Raw genomic sequence first — 15,652 nt, 5'->3', positions numbered from 1 at the left:
GGCCTCTGTGCGGGGAGGTGGGCGAGTGCTGCCGGGGGTAACCGGTGCCGCTGTTGGAAGTCACCAGATAACGCGTGAAGAAAGGGCGGTGTTCCTTACGTCTGGAAGTGTCTGTGCTGGTGTCTTGAAATCTTAAAGTTGGTGGCTGCTGGAGGCGACGCGAGTTGGTGGGCCCCGGGGGAAGAAATAGGGTTATAAATGGTGTGTTAGGCGCCACCAAAGCTCGTTACAGCTAATGTGTATACACCAAGGATATTACACTTACCAGAGGCTGTAGTGTCTGGAGGGTCTCCGCTTGTAAGTCATATTTTAAAATCCATATCTGAATTCCAAAGTAACTTTTTTTTTTAATTTTGTTTTTTGGTTTTGTTTGTTTGTTTACCAGCCTAACAAACTTCCCATCTCTTGAAGCCATTTGGCGTTTGTTTTATGTGCCTTCTGTCCTTTGGAGCTGTGAACTGGAGGCTTTTGGTTTATGTTCAGGTTTTTATTCTGTTGACATATATACCTCATACTATAATGATAGTCTCTTTCGAATATATAGGGCTTATAGTTTTCAGTCAAGTTGTGCTCTAACTGAAGTGATTCAAACATGATTGCAAAGTGGTTTTATTGCAGAGAAATGGTTGCATTTTTAAAGTCTTTTGCTGTAACTGAAAGAGAAGCACAGTCTCCAAAGGAAACATACCTGAATTTGTGATAGGTTTTTGCATGGCAGTGTCTTTGCCATCATAAACTCTGTATTTTTGGTTTCTAGCAAGGCTATTCACTAAATAATGGGTTTCATAAGAGAAATCCAGAGAGGAGGCCAAGAATTCAAATATCGTGTGAAGAACTCAAATTGCAGAGAGCAAAAACACACGCTGATGGGATGAAGATGTTCTAGGTTTGCACAAGTTCCAGTCTGAAAATACATTGAGAATGCAGTTTAACTCATAAACAGTTGGCTCAGCTTACTGATGGGAATTAGATATCCAAGATGATCTAGATGGAAAAACATCATGATACTGCATTCTTGTAGTACAGGATGCTGCCTCCAGTAAATGGTAACCAATTTTCCTCAGTTCCTGTAGGAACTGAAGCTAAGAGTACAGACACCAGATCAGAAATATGCAGCTGAGTACGTACTACAAATTGGCATGAATTTGTAATAGACTTTTGGGAAGGAAGAGTCCAGCAGATATGCTAGAACTGCTGTGGAAATCTCTGAAATTCATGAGTAGGAGTTAGAAATAATACAATACAATCTAGTCAATAGCTGGAGAAACCTGTTGAAATCACTCAGCTGTGCTCCAGACTCTGCCCAAGAGAGGTGTTTCTACATCTGGTGGAAGTCAGCTCTTAAACCAGTTGTGGTCTGCAAGGAAGTGGGTCAATGCTGTAGACCTGCCTATACGCCAGAACTGATCAGCCTGAGAGTGTGATATGCCTGACAGTTCAAGTGGTCTTCCTGGAAAGAAGAATGTGAGAAAAGCTGAGAATCTTGGCTGCACACAGAAGCAAGAAGAGGCCGGAGGAAAGAGCTGAAAAGCTGGGAGGCCTCACCTGGAAAAAAGCAGCAGCCAATAGCACTAGCAATGGGCCTTAGCAAAGAATGGGCTTGGAAATCACCTTGGGAGATCTTGGTGGAGTGCCAGAAACAGTCCAGAGAAAAAGGCCTGAATACATTTGCCTATAAGGACAGCATTTGTTCTGCAGAAGTTTCCAGAGGCAGATATGTGAATTAAGGACATTTTCATTTGGGGCTGACCTGAGTGGTCTGAGCTGGAGCACACAGTGTTGAACTGATTACAGAAGAAGTGGCTGAGACACAAGAGCCACTTCAGCTGTGAGATCTCAGAACTCAATCTCTTTTCATAAGCAAGTTGAACTGAAGTATTGTATAGACAATGAGAGAAAATAGTAGAACTGTGGCAAAAATAAATCTGTAAAACAAAAAGGGGCAAGCCTTTGGCTGAAACACTGAACTGGTGTGCCAAACATAAGCAGAATATGCATGGACTTCAGTTGGGACAGGTACAGTTCTGTGGCTCCAACAGTAATTTTTTCCTGACGTCCTGGGATGCAGAGCAATATTGAAAGTTCAGCTGCTGAAGTGATCCCATTTTTAAAAGGTCTGCCAGCTCATCTCTCCATTTTCCATAACAGCTTCCTGAATCTGGAGACACTGATGGTGTTTTTTACACTTGGTCAAGAAACATCAGCAAAAGAGGCAAAGGAAAATGTGACTCTTGCAGAAGCAATTGGTATTCCTTGAACAAATTCACCAGTGATAGATGAGTCTTGGCTGAGACAGCTGCCTTGTAAAACACAGCCTCACTATCACAGGCAACGGAACAGTTTTGTTGCAGGGAATTTGTCTCTATTTATTGCCAATTAACAAAATTCTAATAACTGATTCTAGGATTGAAAAATAAAGAAGACAAAAGATCACTTAGAGAAAACACCCCAACTTCCCTCTGGACACCTTTCCTCCCTGCTACCTAGCTTCAGTCCTTTGGCTGTGTCTTCTTTTGTGCATCTCCCCTGCATGGGCGTCTGTCTGCTCTAGTCCTGCTCAGGCAACTTCTCTTGTGCCTCCTTTTTTTCCAGCATCCTCCTGCCTTCACCTCTGTCCTGCCCTGGCCCCTCTTCCCTCTGCTCTGGTGTCTCTTGCCCCCATGTTTTTGGTTTCTCACTTACAAATGTTGACTGTTCTTTGTATTTTCTTTCCTTTATTTTTTTTTTCTTTCACATTCAAGGCTGGGGTTGGAGTGTACGTATACCCTGCATTATAAAACACGCTGAGGAGCACATGTTGAATGAGAATAGTGTATAAGATACAATGTAAAGCACAAGTACTTTAGAATGCAGCATAATGGATTAACGATGGAGGAGATTGAAATTCTTCATATGAATGTTTCTCTATGCTTTGTATGAAGTGTTTTATGGAACATGTAACTTGAGCTCAGAGCATATTTAATACACAGAATTGAAATACCTGCAGGCACACAAATGTCTGTATGACTAGTTTAATTTTGTGTTGTATCATAATAAATTCTCAGGCTAAAGAAAGGCAATGGAATAGATGAGTTAATGGATTTCATAGGGCACTTCTGGTAATCATTAACTGTGGTTTAAAGTCTTCCTTTTTATTGCTGTCCTTCACATACACTTAAGCAATCATTGTTCTCTGAGAACTGGTGGTTTTTGGTGTTAGTGTTGAAAACTTTTGTTCCTAGGATTAAAAAAAAAGGCAAAAGCAAAACCAAAAGGGGTGCAGATGGTCTCTTTCCTCCAACCAAGTCACCTCTTCATGTATCACTCTGTAGAGTGGTGGTTTTCACCGAGGGTGACTCGTCTGTTGCAGCACACCACTTGAGTTACCACAGTTACGCAGTGCCTTCTTCAGTCATTCTTGCAGCTGAATTACAATTTTGCTTTATATTTTTGAGGGTTGGCTTTGTCTCATTTGTGCAAGTGCTTTGCCTTCATTACTGCTTTTATTACCTCATATACCTCACTACTGGGAAGTGTCCTGAAGTGAAGGCATGCTGCTCCCTAGCAGTGAGGACTTCTTTGCAGAATGAACACACAGTCTCTTGTGAGATGGTGGCCTGGTAGCAGATGTGGTTTGCTTGTGATGGCCAGTAGTAAAGCCTTCAGTTGTACCTGCATCTCTGTACCACTCTTGTTACTGTTTATTGTGCTTATGGAGCAACATTTTCAGAAATGACTACTGATTTAGAGAAGCTGAGCTCAACATAATGTATTGCAGCAGTGTAGAGCTCCTCAGCAGGACAAGGGTTTTTAAGACCAGATGCACTTGTTATCATTCCTAGTTAGGTTCGCGACACTGTGCTGTACTCGGGTGCTTTGGTGTGCTGTTGCACTGCGTTCTGAAATAAGCCAAAGGTGAACAGCACTTCGAAGGGGGCAGCGCTTCTTCGCTTAATTTGGATACTTGAGTCCAGCTGTTTCCTACTAGTATCTCTTCATCAAGGCAAATGGTAGGAGAAAAGGGGTCTGTAAAATGAATTGTGAGAGCCTGACCATTGACAAGTTTAAGATTCGTTGGGCTAGGGCATAGCTTTTAGTCTCAGAATTCAAAGTAACTTATTATGAACCCACTATCTTCATAGCTGTTTCTCAGAGCATGCTGTTGGTTGCTCTACAGCTCCTCACTTAGCCACTGACACAAATAGTATTTGGGAAGAAGACCACAGCTTACGACCTGGAGCTGTTACGAACATCTGTTCTCACGTAAAGAGAGATACATTTCTGGACAGTTCACTATTGCAGCTGAGTACAACGTATGGATATTATGCCTAGGAGAAAGCGTCGTTTGCCCTTACAAATTCAGATAGTATCTCTATGCTATGTTACTATCTTGAAGTGCTTTTTAATTAGCACTTAGAAGAAAGAGTAAGAACGGATGCTTGGGGAAGTGTGCAAAAGCACTGAACTCTGGCTTAGCTGTGTTCACCCTTCACATAATGATAACACTTCTGCAGAGTTTAGCAGGACCATGGTTAACCAAACACCAGAGTCTTATGAAAGGAGTTTCTGTAGCAGTGCATTGTAAAATCCACACAGATCAGTCTTAATCTATTAACTTCTGAGGAACAAACATGCAGAAGCAATTACATCAGCTGTTTGCATAGGTACATTAACCTTTCCACTTCTGCCTGGGCTTGTTCTGTAGTGCAGTTGCTTTGGGTCTTTCTCATTTGCAGGCTCACTAAAGATACCGAGACATGTCAATTCATACCTCAAAAAAAGAAAAAACGATTTCTTTTTACCTCCGAATCTGTTGCTGAAGGACATTCTGGTAAGTAAAAATGCTGATTGAATCTTTGCTTTTATTAATACTTGCACCAAAGAATGCTATCTGATGAAAGTTCAGTCATATGTCCCCCAATGGAGAAAAGAAAGAACCAATTAATTATTTTTAATAGACTTCATATTAGTGTCTTTGTTTGCTAGACAAGAATTTGTCTTATTTGTTTAGTATGCAATATAATCTGGCATAGACAACTTTAAACTTTTGCTTGAGAGAAAAAAGCATGGAGAGGTCTCCTACAGGTAGACTTGGAGCTGCCACATATACTGGAATTACAATTCCAGTTTTAGTTCTGTAATGAAAAAATATTACTTCATGCACATGTTTATTATAGGTGATCATTGAACTCTGAGTCTCTGAAACATTTGGAATACTAAGCATTGATTTTCAGCAGAGCTGTTTTCCAGATACTGCTATAATACTACATATGCCTCTTTGCCACATTGCTCTCCCTAACACAAGTTCATGTACACGGTAGGCTGTACAATGCCATTGTATTTTCCAGGTCTGGGACTGCAAGACAGTGCTTCAGCTCTAATTGCTGTTCATTAAATTCAGCTATTTTTCACACAGCTTTGTTTACGCAAATATGTATCTAGAAGCTGTGTTAACTGATGGACTGGAGGAAGTTCGGACCTCCAGCAGACATACTAGTGACTCGAATTTACAGTAAAGGTAACAACAGTTCCTTTTATGGCAGAACCTTCAAATGGAGCATTTTAATGTCAAGACTAAAAATAGCATTACCTCGTACTTTTTTGCATAGTAGAAGGAAAGACAAAAAACCTAATAGAAAATGAGGGTGGTGTCAAACACTGAGGGTTTGCAGCTGAGTTTTTCTTGTGTATCTGTATTCTCAGGATTCTTATTCGCTAGGTGGGAATGGCACCTGGTATGAGACCAGTTTTATCAGTCTGTCTGCTCAGCCTCTACTGAACAGTCCAACAGCTGCAAGACCACTGCAGCATGTAACTTCTTATCTTGAATGACCACAACTACTTGTTTGCTTTAAAACACTGCACTATATGTTGTAATGGTGCAAATAGCTGACGGCAATAAAACTTATCAGTTGTTCCAGGTTATGCTATTCCTCCTCCAGTATCAGTCCCTCTAGTGTGAATCAATTTTGCAATCTTCAGGACTCAGTTTGCCTCGCCTCAGGGTTGTTGACAAACTAGCCCAATGACAAACTTTGGAACCTGGCATTACTGATTTTATTCTTGATTGCACAAATGATTTCTGGGTCTGAAATTATGACCACATGTTTCTGTCTTTCACCTTATGTCCTTGTGTATTCAAACTGTGGTCAATTTTTATAAGTGAAGGTGCAATATAATTTAAGTAACTGACCAGGATTCTGATTCTCTGAGTAAATATACTAGCAAGAAATTTCAGTAAGATAATGCTTGAGCTGGGGATCAATGCAACACAAATAGCTGAAGACAGGCTTTACAGCTATCAAGTTGGCACGCCTTTTTGTCATTTTTCTTTTTTTCAAGCCTCTAAATTGTTTGACTTACTTTGCAAATGCTTATGAAATGCACAGTTAAATGTTTGGCTTCAGCTTGTGTCCTGGTTTCAGCTGGGATAGAGTTAATTGTCTTCCTAGTAGCTGGTACAGTGCTATGTTTTGAGTTCAGTATGCAAAGAATGTTGATAACACTGATGTTTTCAGTTGTTGCTAAGTCGCGTTTAGACTAAAGTCCAGGATTTTTCAGCTTCTCATGCCCAGCCAGCGAGAAAGCTGGAGGGGCACAAGAAGTTGGCACAGGACAGAGCCAGGACAGCTGACCCAAACTGGCCAACGGCGTATTCCATACCGTGTGATGTCACATCTAGTATAGGAACTGGGGAGTGGGGGCGGGGGGATCACCGCTCAGGGACTAACTGGGCATCTATCGGCGGGTGGTGAGCAATTGCACTGTGCATAGAATCATAGAATCATTTAGGTTGGAAAAGACCTTCAAGATCATCGAGTCCAACCATTAACCAAGCCCAATAAACCATGTCCTTAAGTACCCTGTCCACTCGCTTTTTTAATATCTCCAGGGATGGTGACTCAACCACTTCCCTGGGTAGCCCATTCCAATGTTTGACAACCCTCTCAGTAAAGAAATTTTTCCTAATATCTAACCTAAATCTCCCTTGCCTCAACTTGAGGCCATTTCCTCTTGTCCTATCTCCAGCCACCTGACAGAAGAGACCAACACCCACCTCACTACAGCCTCCTTTCAGGTAGTTGTAGAGAGCGATAAGGTCTCCCCTCAGCCTCCTCTTTTCTAGACTGAACAGCCCCAGCTCCCTCAGCTGCTCCTCATAAGACTTGTGCTCCAGGCCCGTCGCCAACTTGGTTGCCCTTCTCTGGACATGCTCTAGCAACTCAATGTCTTTCCTGGAGTGAGGGGCCCAAAACTGAACACAGCATTTGAGGTGCGGCCTCACCAGTGCCGAGTACGGGGGAGCAATCACCTCCCTGCTCCTGCTGGCCACACTATTTCTGATGCAGGCTAGGATGCGATTGGCCTTCTTGGCCACCTGGGCACACTGCTGGCTCATATTCAGCCGGCTGTCAACCAGCACCCCCAGGTCTTTCTCTGCCAGGGAGCTTTCCAGCCACTCTTCCCCAAGCCTGTAGCACTGCATCATTTGTACATTCCAATCCTTTTATTATTACTGTTGTCATTTTATTAGTGTTATCATTATCATTATTAGTTTCTTCTTTTCTATTAAACCGTTCTTATCTCAACCCACGAGTTTTACTTCTTTTCCCGATTTTCTCCCCCATCCCATTGGGTGGGGGGGGGGAGTGAGTGAGTGGCTGCGTTGTGCTTAGTCGCTGGCTGGGGTTAAACCACGACAGCTTGACTGGGGAAAACACAAAAAACATAAAGGTACAGAATTCGCTGATTCAGATTGTGAAAGTTGTGCCAGTGAAGAAGAGACCTGTGCACCTCCATAAACAAACCTCATGCTGACATTGAGATCACTGTAGCCTGTTTGAATAAAAGGGGCACATACATTTTAGCACTTGTGCTTTGGTTTTAGCCTATTTTTAGTTTGTATTTGGTGAGTTAGTATTGATGGTACAATGGCTTATCCATTCAAAGCTACAGGCTAGCATGTTTCAATTTTCCATTCTTTTAGATTGTACTGGAAGATATTACTCTACAGTTCTCATACTAAAATTCAATTTGCGCTTAATCTTTGCATTGAATTACAGATCTTTCAGGGTACAGAATAATCCTACTCTTACCTTATAATTTCATTGTGATGTTTGTTTGCTTCCAGACCAGATTATCTTTAAAAGTAAATAAATAGTTTAAGATGGACATTCAGTTATGCTTCTTCCATAACTTCCTCTTTGGGCCCTTGAGTCTACGCATGTATGTAATGGTACTTAATCCTGCAAGAGAAGTTATTTTAGATTGGCAACTACATACATAATTATAGAGGCTGTTGCAAACAATATAGGCACCTGGCTTATTGATAGACAGTGTTGTAGATCCAGCTGTGTAGTTGTGTGGCTGAACGTATTTTGGATACCCTTTTTTGTAATGGTGGTGGGTGAAGATTAATTCACGTTCCTCATGTTGGTTCTGCAGATATGCAAGCTTTCAAACCTGTACTTTTGAAGAAATAGTATGGATTGCTTTTACCTGGTTCAGTTACCCTGATGAGACAAAGAATCTCAATTTGTCTCCTAAATTGTTCGTTAACTTTTAACAAACCAAATGCGTTTGGCATACTCAGGTCTTACTTGGACAATAAGTCATAGGTGCTAAAGACAGAATAGGGAAAACCTTTTTTCTCCAGTGCTTTTGTCCTAAAAAAAAGACCAAAACTCAGAAATATAACAGTGGAAACTTGTGAGTGGCCAATGTTTGTCCCTAAGAGAATGTTTGCAGATGCTTTTCTAAACTCAAATAAGCCAGACGGTTGTGGATAATTGCAGGAGTGAGTCTAATGAACCTGTTTGTAGGGAGAGCAATGCCTCTTGTCATCCAAAAAGATGAGATCTCAGAGATCCCCACTGCAGATACTGAAGGGATAAACACTGCCTTGAGTGCAGACCTCTGACAGTTATAAGATGTAGATCAAAATTGGTAATTCACACAGAAAATGCAGTGCAAAGTTTAAAATAGGGAGGGCAAGAATGCAAGACCCCTACAGAAAGGTCTTAGCTTAAATACTTCTTCCAACGTTACTACCTGGATCTTCTGTTCTCCTGAAACTAATATTTCAGGATGCCTTTGCAGGCCTTTTTCATTTTCCCCTCACCTGGGAGGCTGCTGGCTTGTGTAGATGATAGTAAAATGTCAGTTAGGATTGACTTGAGGAGAGGAGTGAAAACAGAGTAAGGCATACCTATCAGAATATAAGTTGCTAAAATTGCCTCTTGGCAGATGGTCTATAAACAGAAGTCTCTTACACACTGGAAATGAAATTTTATTAAGAAATCACTTCTTTGTTTTTATCACAAAAAGAAATGTTATGTGAAGTTTTATTAAGAAATCACTTCTTTGTTTTTATCACAAAAAGAAATGTTATGTCTGTCTTATTTTTACATTCTAGATAAAATGTGCGATCAGATAAGTGATGCTGTTCTAGATGCTCATCTCAGTATTGATCCAGATGCCAAGGTTGCCTGTGGTAAGTACAATACAGATAGAAAAACAAATTAATGAAGTACAACAAGTAATCCATGTTGATATAACATCCCATGATCCAAAATTCTTGCAAAGCTGGCTGGCAGTCAACACTTCCACAGTCAGTCAAGAGGCCAGCTCTGGCACACTGACTCAGAGGAGAAGGGATGGCAGGAAAAAAGCTGCAAAAAATGAAATACGTAGTACTCCAGTACCAATTAAAAATAATGAAATGTAAGAAATAGATCAGGAGAGGCCAGTGGTATCAGGGAAAACTATTGTTGACAGGGCTAGTGATAATGAGGAATCTAAGAAAATGAGGGAAAAAGAGAATTGAGGAAAGATATATGTCAAGATGCATTTCTTCATAGAGTAAAAGGTGTTAATAAAACTCAAAATCTGGAAGTGCTAAATAGATATTTAATGTGCCTTTACAGAAGCAGGGTGATGCCCTTGGTTCACAGGAAGGTAAATGCACAGTTCATTTGAATGTGACTCTGATCAAAGTGGCTTGCCTTTTTTGTGGGACTTTCTATTAGGACTACCCTGTGTTCTACATGAATGTTGTCACTAGCAACATCACCTCTTCCAGAGGCTAACATATCATCAAATTGGAATGAGCTGGGTTGCCAAGGGGGAATGGACACAGAAAGGGAATGTGTCTAAAGAGATCTCTGAATGCAGTCATTTTTTTCTTAGAACAAGCCATCGAGGCCATAGTTACAGCACAGAGCACTAGCTGCATCCCACAAATACAGTGATCTACAGTGATTTCATCTGAAAAACCTCATGTGATCCTTGATGCATAAATGTGAGCAGTGAGGAGACTTGGGGGGGAGGGTTTAGCATACGTGTTAGACTTGATGAAGCATGTATTTCAGTATTGCAGGTAGTTATGCTTCCAAAACTGCTGAAAAGCTGGAGATGGTAACAGCGAAATGCTGCAAAAATGACAAGGACTGAAAAATGTGTCATAAGAGATGTGAGAAACATGATCAGTTTGTCTTACCAAAAAAGAAGCCTGAGATGTGACATGATTACATAGATAAATGCCTGATTTCTGTAACCTGTTGGGAAAAAAACATACCAAAACTGCTGTCTGGAGTCAGAAAACTTGTATAACATTAAAGCATAAGTCTGGAAAGATAAATTGGTTGACCAGACACAGAGTTTGCTAAAAAAGTAGTGGCATGGAGAACAGAAAGCAGTTATGGCACTCAGTACAGGTTTTAGTGGGTGAAGATTAGAATTTCTGTTTAGTTGTGCAGGCTTTGCCTCAAAGTTTCAGAAAAAAAAAAAAATCTCAAAGCGTTATGTAAGTACTAAGTCACTGTAACACTGTATTTTAAAAAACTATGAAATATAGTTCACAGGCATGTTGAAACTAGATTCTACCATTAGAAAAATGTATCTGTGGTTCTCTGAGTTTTATTTACTGCTTGGACTTTTTGGATCAGCAAGTTTTGCATATGAAGTTCTGAATTATTACACTGGCACTACCTCATTTCAGCAGGATAGAGCTGGTGTCTCTTTGTGCTGCCAACAAACTGGGTAGCAGTAAAGTCAAGCGAGAGAATACTGGCTGCAAGTAGCATAAAGCAGAAGGCAGATTAATTATTCTACTTCCTGTCTAAGTGAAGCCAAATGCTTTCTTGAAAAAAAAGTCCTTCCCAGTGTGCCCAACAAATGGGATTCAAGAGACAAATTTTAACTACCCATAAAAGAAGACAGTACAAAAGAGAAGGTGGAAGTTTCAACCTACTAATGGTGTTCAAAATATTCTTTTTCGGATACTTAAACATGTAAGAAATCACCCCCCAGTGAAGAGCCCAAAACCTTAATACAGTAACTTTCTCTTGGGTAGAGCAGATGGGGGTGTTGCTTGGGCTCACTTGTAAGTTACAGCTGTAGTGCAGCTCCTGAGCTGTGTTTTCTTTTGGTTGAATTAAATTTCAGTCAGAACAGAAAGCAGTCAAAGGTAGGAAGATGAATCTTTCTTATCCTGATACTAAAAAAGCATCATCATGTCGTGAAGTCTTGCATCACCATCAAGCTTTGCTTAGCTGTAATGGGTCTGGAAGAGTTTCTAGAGACCGTTGGTGGTGACTGCAGCCTTAGTCTTCCACTTCTCTAAGCCCCAGGTCCCCAACTTTGTGTTCTTCCAGAAAGGCTTCCCGTTTTTGTAATGACCACAACGGAAAAGCTAAGAGCCGTTCTTCTCTGCCTCCCACCTGTAACATACGGTCTCTTCCCCTTGTGCAGGATTCACTGCACCATGCATGCCTTGCACACATAGGTGGTCTGCTGGTGTGCGGCAGACAGGAACAGCGCTGCTGGTCAGTAGAGCAGGGGCACAAGACTGGGTATGAAAACAAAGGTACCAGGATACCCTGCACTGTAGTGGGGATACACAATAACCTGGGGTTGATGTGCTGTATACATTTAGGGCTACTGCATTATTATGGACTCTCACTGTGTCCACAGTGTAATTCAGAGATACCATGCCAGCTAGGATGTAGCTTAATTGTTCAATATAGACTAATTCCTCTTGCAGATAAGCAGAGAAAGCTTGCCCTATGCTAAATTCTCAACTGCTTGTCTAGATTATCTAAGGTTAGCTGCCAGTTAAAGATGGCTTGATTGTCTTTATGTGATGCTGCAGTCCATATTTGTGCAATTTTATATTCCTTTCTGTAATACTTAATCTTGAAATCAGATAAAATTATTCAAATGAGTGGTGACTGGAAGATAAATGTGATGAATGAAATTTAGTGTAGGCTAATGCAAGGGGGAAGGGAGCAATCTTAGCCCCATGTAGAGAAAGTAAGGTTTGCAGTTCACTGCAAGCATTCAGAATAGGGATTTTGGGGTTGTAATAGACATATGTTTCTGAGAAAAGAGTCGGTGCTCAGTAGCAGTAAAAACCCAAGCTGACTGTTAGGGCTTGCTGGGAAAGGAATGAAGAGTGGAACTGAGAACATCATTAAGTCATATAAATCCATGGTTGCCTGTCTTGAATACTGCATGCAATCTGTTTCTCTTTCCCCATCCCCAAAAAAGGCTATAGTAAGATTGTATGGCAAGAGTAATGAATATGATCATAGCCATACAGTGTCTTTCAGTGAATAGCCTAGGCCTTCCCAGCCTGGAAAAGAGAGGATTGAATGGAATATGAAATAGAGCTATAGAGTTGTAGGCCGTATTGATGTGGTGAATTTTTGTGATTGTTTGCTCTATGTTTTAACATAAAATGGAAAAGTTTGGAGGCCAGGTGGATGCTTGAAACAACGAATAAAATATGAAATGATTCTGCACAAAATTTGTAATGAAGTAGCGTAGCTTCTTGCTCCAGGATCCTGTAGATGTTAAAAGTTTTCATGGTTGCCAGGGGCAACTGGGTGAATTACTGTAACAAAAATCTGTCAAAGATTGGTAACACTGTTAATAAATGATGTCCCCTTAGCTTCAGGAAGACCCTGAGCTGAAATTGTTGGAGACCAGGGATATATTTGGAGAAATAGCACTATATATTTGACATGTTCTTATAGACGTTTGCTGCTGGCCACTGTGGAGATAGGGTAATTGGGTAAGGTGGACACCCTCCCACACACACTTGCGGCCATTTTAATGTTCAGTATCAGCTGAAGAGAAGAGTGATTGCACACAGACCTATAGGTATGCTAAGGCTTTACATTGAGTTTTCCCTATGACTAATCCTTTGTTCATAGAACCATCTGCAGGATCTCCCTGTGTAACTGTAAAATAGCAGCAGTAAAATTCTGATGTTTCATCTTTTTTCTGCAGAGTGTGTAGCAAAAACTGGAATGATTTTGCTTTGTGGAGAGATCACATCCCAAGCTATAGTAGATTACCAACAAATTGTAAGAGAGACCCTTAAGAGGATAGGGTATGATGACTCTTCCAAAGGTGAGTGAGATCCTTCATGTGTTCATTCTTGGGTCTGTTCTGCATGTGGCCAAAGTAATATTTTTATGATCTTCCGGAAAATAAAATGAAATGTGTATCCAGGCCTTGGAGAAAACTGCACAGATGTTGATATGCGTTTTTCAGTGCCTGGTACTGAAGGAGCTGTTTTAAGGTGGCATACTTGTAAAAGACTTATTCTTGAAAGTGCCAGGTACCTCTTGGTTCTCTGATGCAGAAGAACTAGTGTTTGCACAAATGTCAGAAGGTGGTTAGATCTGCAGGTTTGTACAGTGAAAGCTTTAACACTGATGTTCCTTGTCCTTGGGGTGCATAAGCCTATGACACTTGAAGTTCACACCCAAGGGAATTATTTATGTGTTCTTAAAATATTTCCCAAAGTAGCTTCCTTTCAGCAGTTGAACCCGTTAAATGACTATTCCCCTTCAGTCTTCCCTTTTCATGCATGATATATACAGCTTTTCTCTAATTCTATTGAACCCTAGAACCTACTACAAGAAAAACTGAATCCCAGTTTCTGGTAACATTCTCCACAGTCCTCTCCCAGCTTTAATACCTAAATGGTTTGAACCCTAGTCATCATAAGCAATGTAACAAGCTTTTGTGGGGCAGCTTGTAGGATTACACTTATCCTCTCAGTTTCAAGAGCTCAAGTCTGAACTAATACCACTAACTTGCCCACAACCCGGGACTGTTACTGAAATGTGCTGATTGTCTGCTTCTATTAGCAATACAAAATGTTGTATAGGAAGCTTACATGCTTAGAGTTTTAAAAGTTTTAGCCAAGATAACTAGATAATCCCTAAAAGCTTCTCTACCAGTCTGTGAACTCTCAAGAATGTATGACCTAACTTTACAAAACTCCCTTCACTAGGACTGGACTATAAGACTTGCACAGTTTTAGTGGCCTTAGAACAACAGTGTAAAGAGATCAAGCATGCCGTCTCCCATGGCAAGAGTGATGATGACATTGGAGCAGGGGATCAGGTAATGGGACTTAATTCCAGGCACTTACTCAAATTTAGTTTATGCACAAGCAGTTAGAATTGCATTGGACCAGAGCCTTTCCTTAAAAGCTATTGTGCAAAGTGTAAGAATTAGCAGCTTAACACTGTGCACTCTCTTAATCATCAGAAGTGAAAAAAAGTAACACAGCTTTCACTAGTTTCAGGGAAAGTGGCTTTTCCCATATCCAGTGGCCTTACTGGATAGAGCTACAATTAAGCTTTTTATCAGCTGGTGTCAGTTTCTAGTCTTTCAAGTCCTTTGAGTAGCCTGGTTTTACTTCTTAGGCATCAAATGCTATGTTATTTTAGTTGTCATGCATGGGGAGAAGACTGAGCAGTCTTTATGAGCTTTATGTCTATTAAGCATTGTAATGGATTCTTATGGATGCTTAAGGCAGAGCCATTCTTGGGAACCAGACTGTGCTGTGGCTGTGATTGTGCTTGCAGATACACAAATGTTATTTCAGGCTGGCTATATGTCGAAGTGTATTCACTCTGCATGTTACTGCTGTCTCTTTCTAGGTTTGGGCAGTTTTAAAGTACTGTGTGGCAAAGACAGGTGCAGAAATGGAAAGAGAACGTGGAAATGAGTGGCTTATTTCCCTGTTTTTCAATGTAGTTCCCTGTTTTTCAATGCAGGGTTTGATGTTTGGCTATGCCACTGATGAAACTGAGGAATGCATGCCCTTAACACTCCTCCTGGCACACAAACTGACCGCAAGCATAAAGGCTCTGGAACGGAATGGAACATGGCCCTGGGTTAGACCAGATGGGAAAACACAGGTTCGTAACGTAGTTGTATAAACTGTAAGGGTAAGAAACAATAGAAATAATTTACCCTGTCTGCTACTAAATCTAAATTCATGTTTGTCAAAAATGGTGCTGTCATTTTCATGTTCCACGGTGGTGTGAGTTTCATAAGGTACATTTGTAAGTAGCACACATGGTTTGTTTAAACTGTTCTATTAGTGTCTTAGCAGGTTTCTTCAAACTAACACTTGTATTTTGCTTCTTCTCCCCTGGAGATTAAGCAGATTAACAAATTACTGACAATCAGCTGGTTTTTCCGAATAAATATCAGCATTCCAGAAGCATGGACTGGGATAGTGCTGTGGTTTCTCAGTTAAAACAGAGCTGTTCTTGATTCAAACCTCACGTATACTGTGTCTGATCAGTGGTCAGAGCCACTGACAGCTGTGTTGCAGAGCTGAGTGGATGAGTCACTGAGCCTA

General features: G+C 40.8%; 1 protein-coding gene across 3 annotated transcripts in view; it reads left to right on the top strand.

Annotated features, from left to right (window-relative positions):
* Positions 1 to 15,652, top strand: part of LOC115336590 (S-adenosylmethionine synthase-like) — a 33,116-nt gene that overhangs the window by 4,764 nt on the left and 12,700 nt on the right. Inside the window, exons 1-6 of one of the 3 annotated variants that reach the window (XM_030003850.2) lie at positions 50 to 297; positions 4,716 to 4,810; positions 9,395 to 9,472; positions 13,273 to 13,395; positions 14,288 to 14,400; positions 15,060 to 15,203. In XM_030003850.2, coding sequence (XP_029859710.1) covers positions 9,400 to 9,472; positions 13,273 to 13,395; positions 14,288 to 14,400; positions 15,060 to 15,203 — 453 coding nt within the window. In that variant the 5' untranslated portion in view covers positions 50 to 297; positions 4,716 to 4,810; positions 9,395 to 9,399. Of the gene's footprint in view, positions 1 to 49; positions 298 to 4,715; positions 4,811 to 9,394; positions 9,473 to 13,272; positions 13,396 to 14,287; positions 14,401 to 15,059; positions 15,204 to 15,652 lie in introns of those variants that run through there. The other 2 variants (XM_030003848.2, XM_030003852.2) reach the window with 2 other exon arrangements.

Source organism: Aquila chrysaetos, chromosome Z (assembly GCF_900496995.4).
Source record: "Aquila chrysaetos chrysaetos chromosome Z, bAquChr1.4, whole genome shotgun sequence".
NCBI classification, from domain to species: domain Eukaryota; kingdom Metazoa; phylum Chordata; class Aves; order Accipitriformes; family Accipitridae; genus Aquila; species Aquila chrysaetos.
This window is presented reverse-complemented; position numbering and strand designations above follow the sequence as displayed.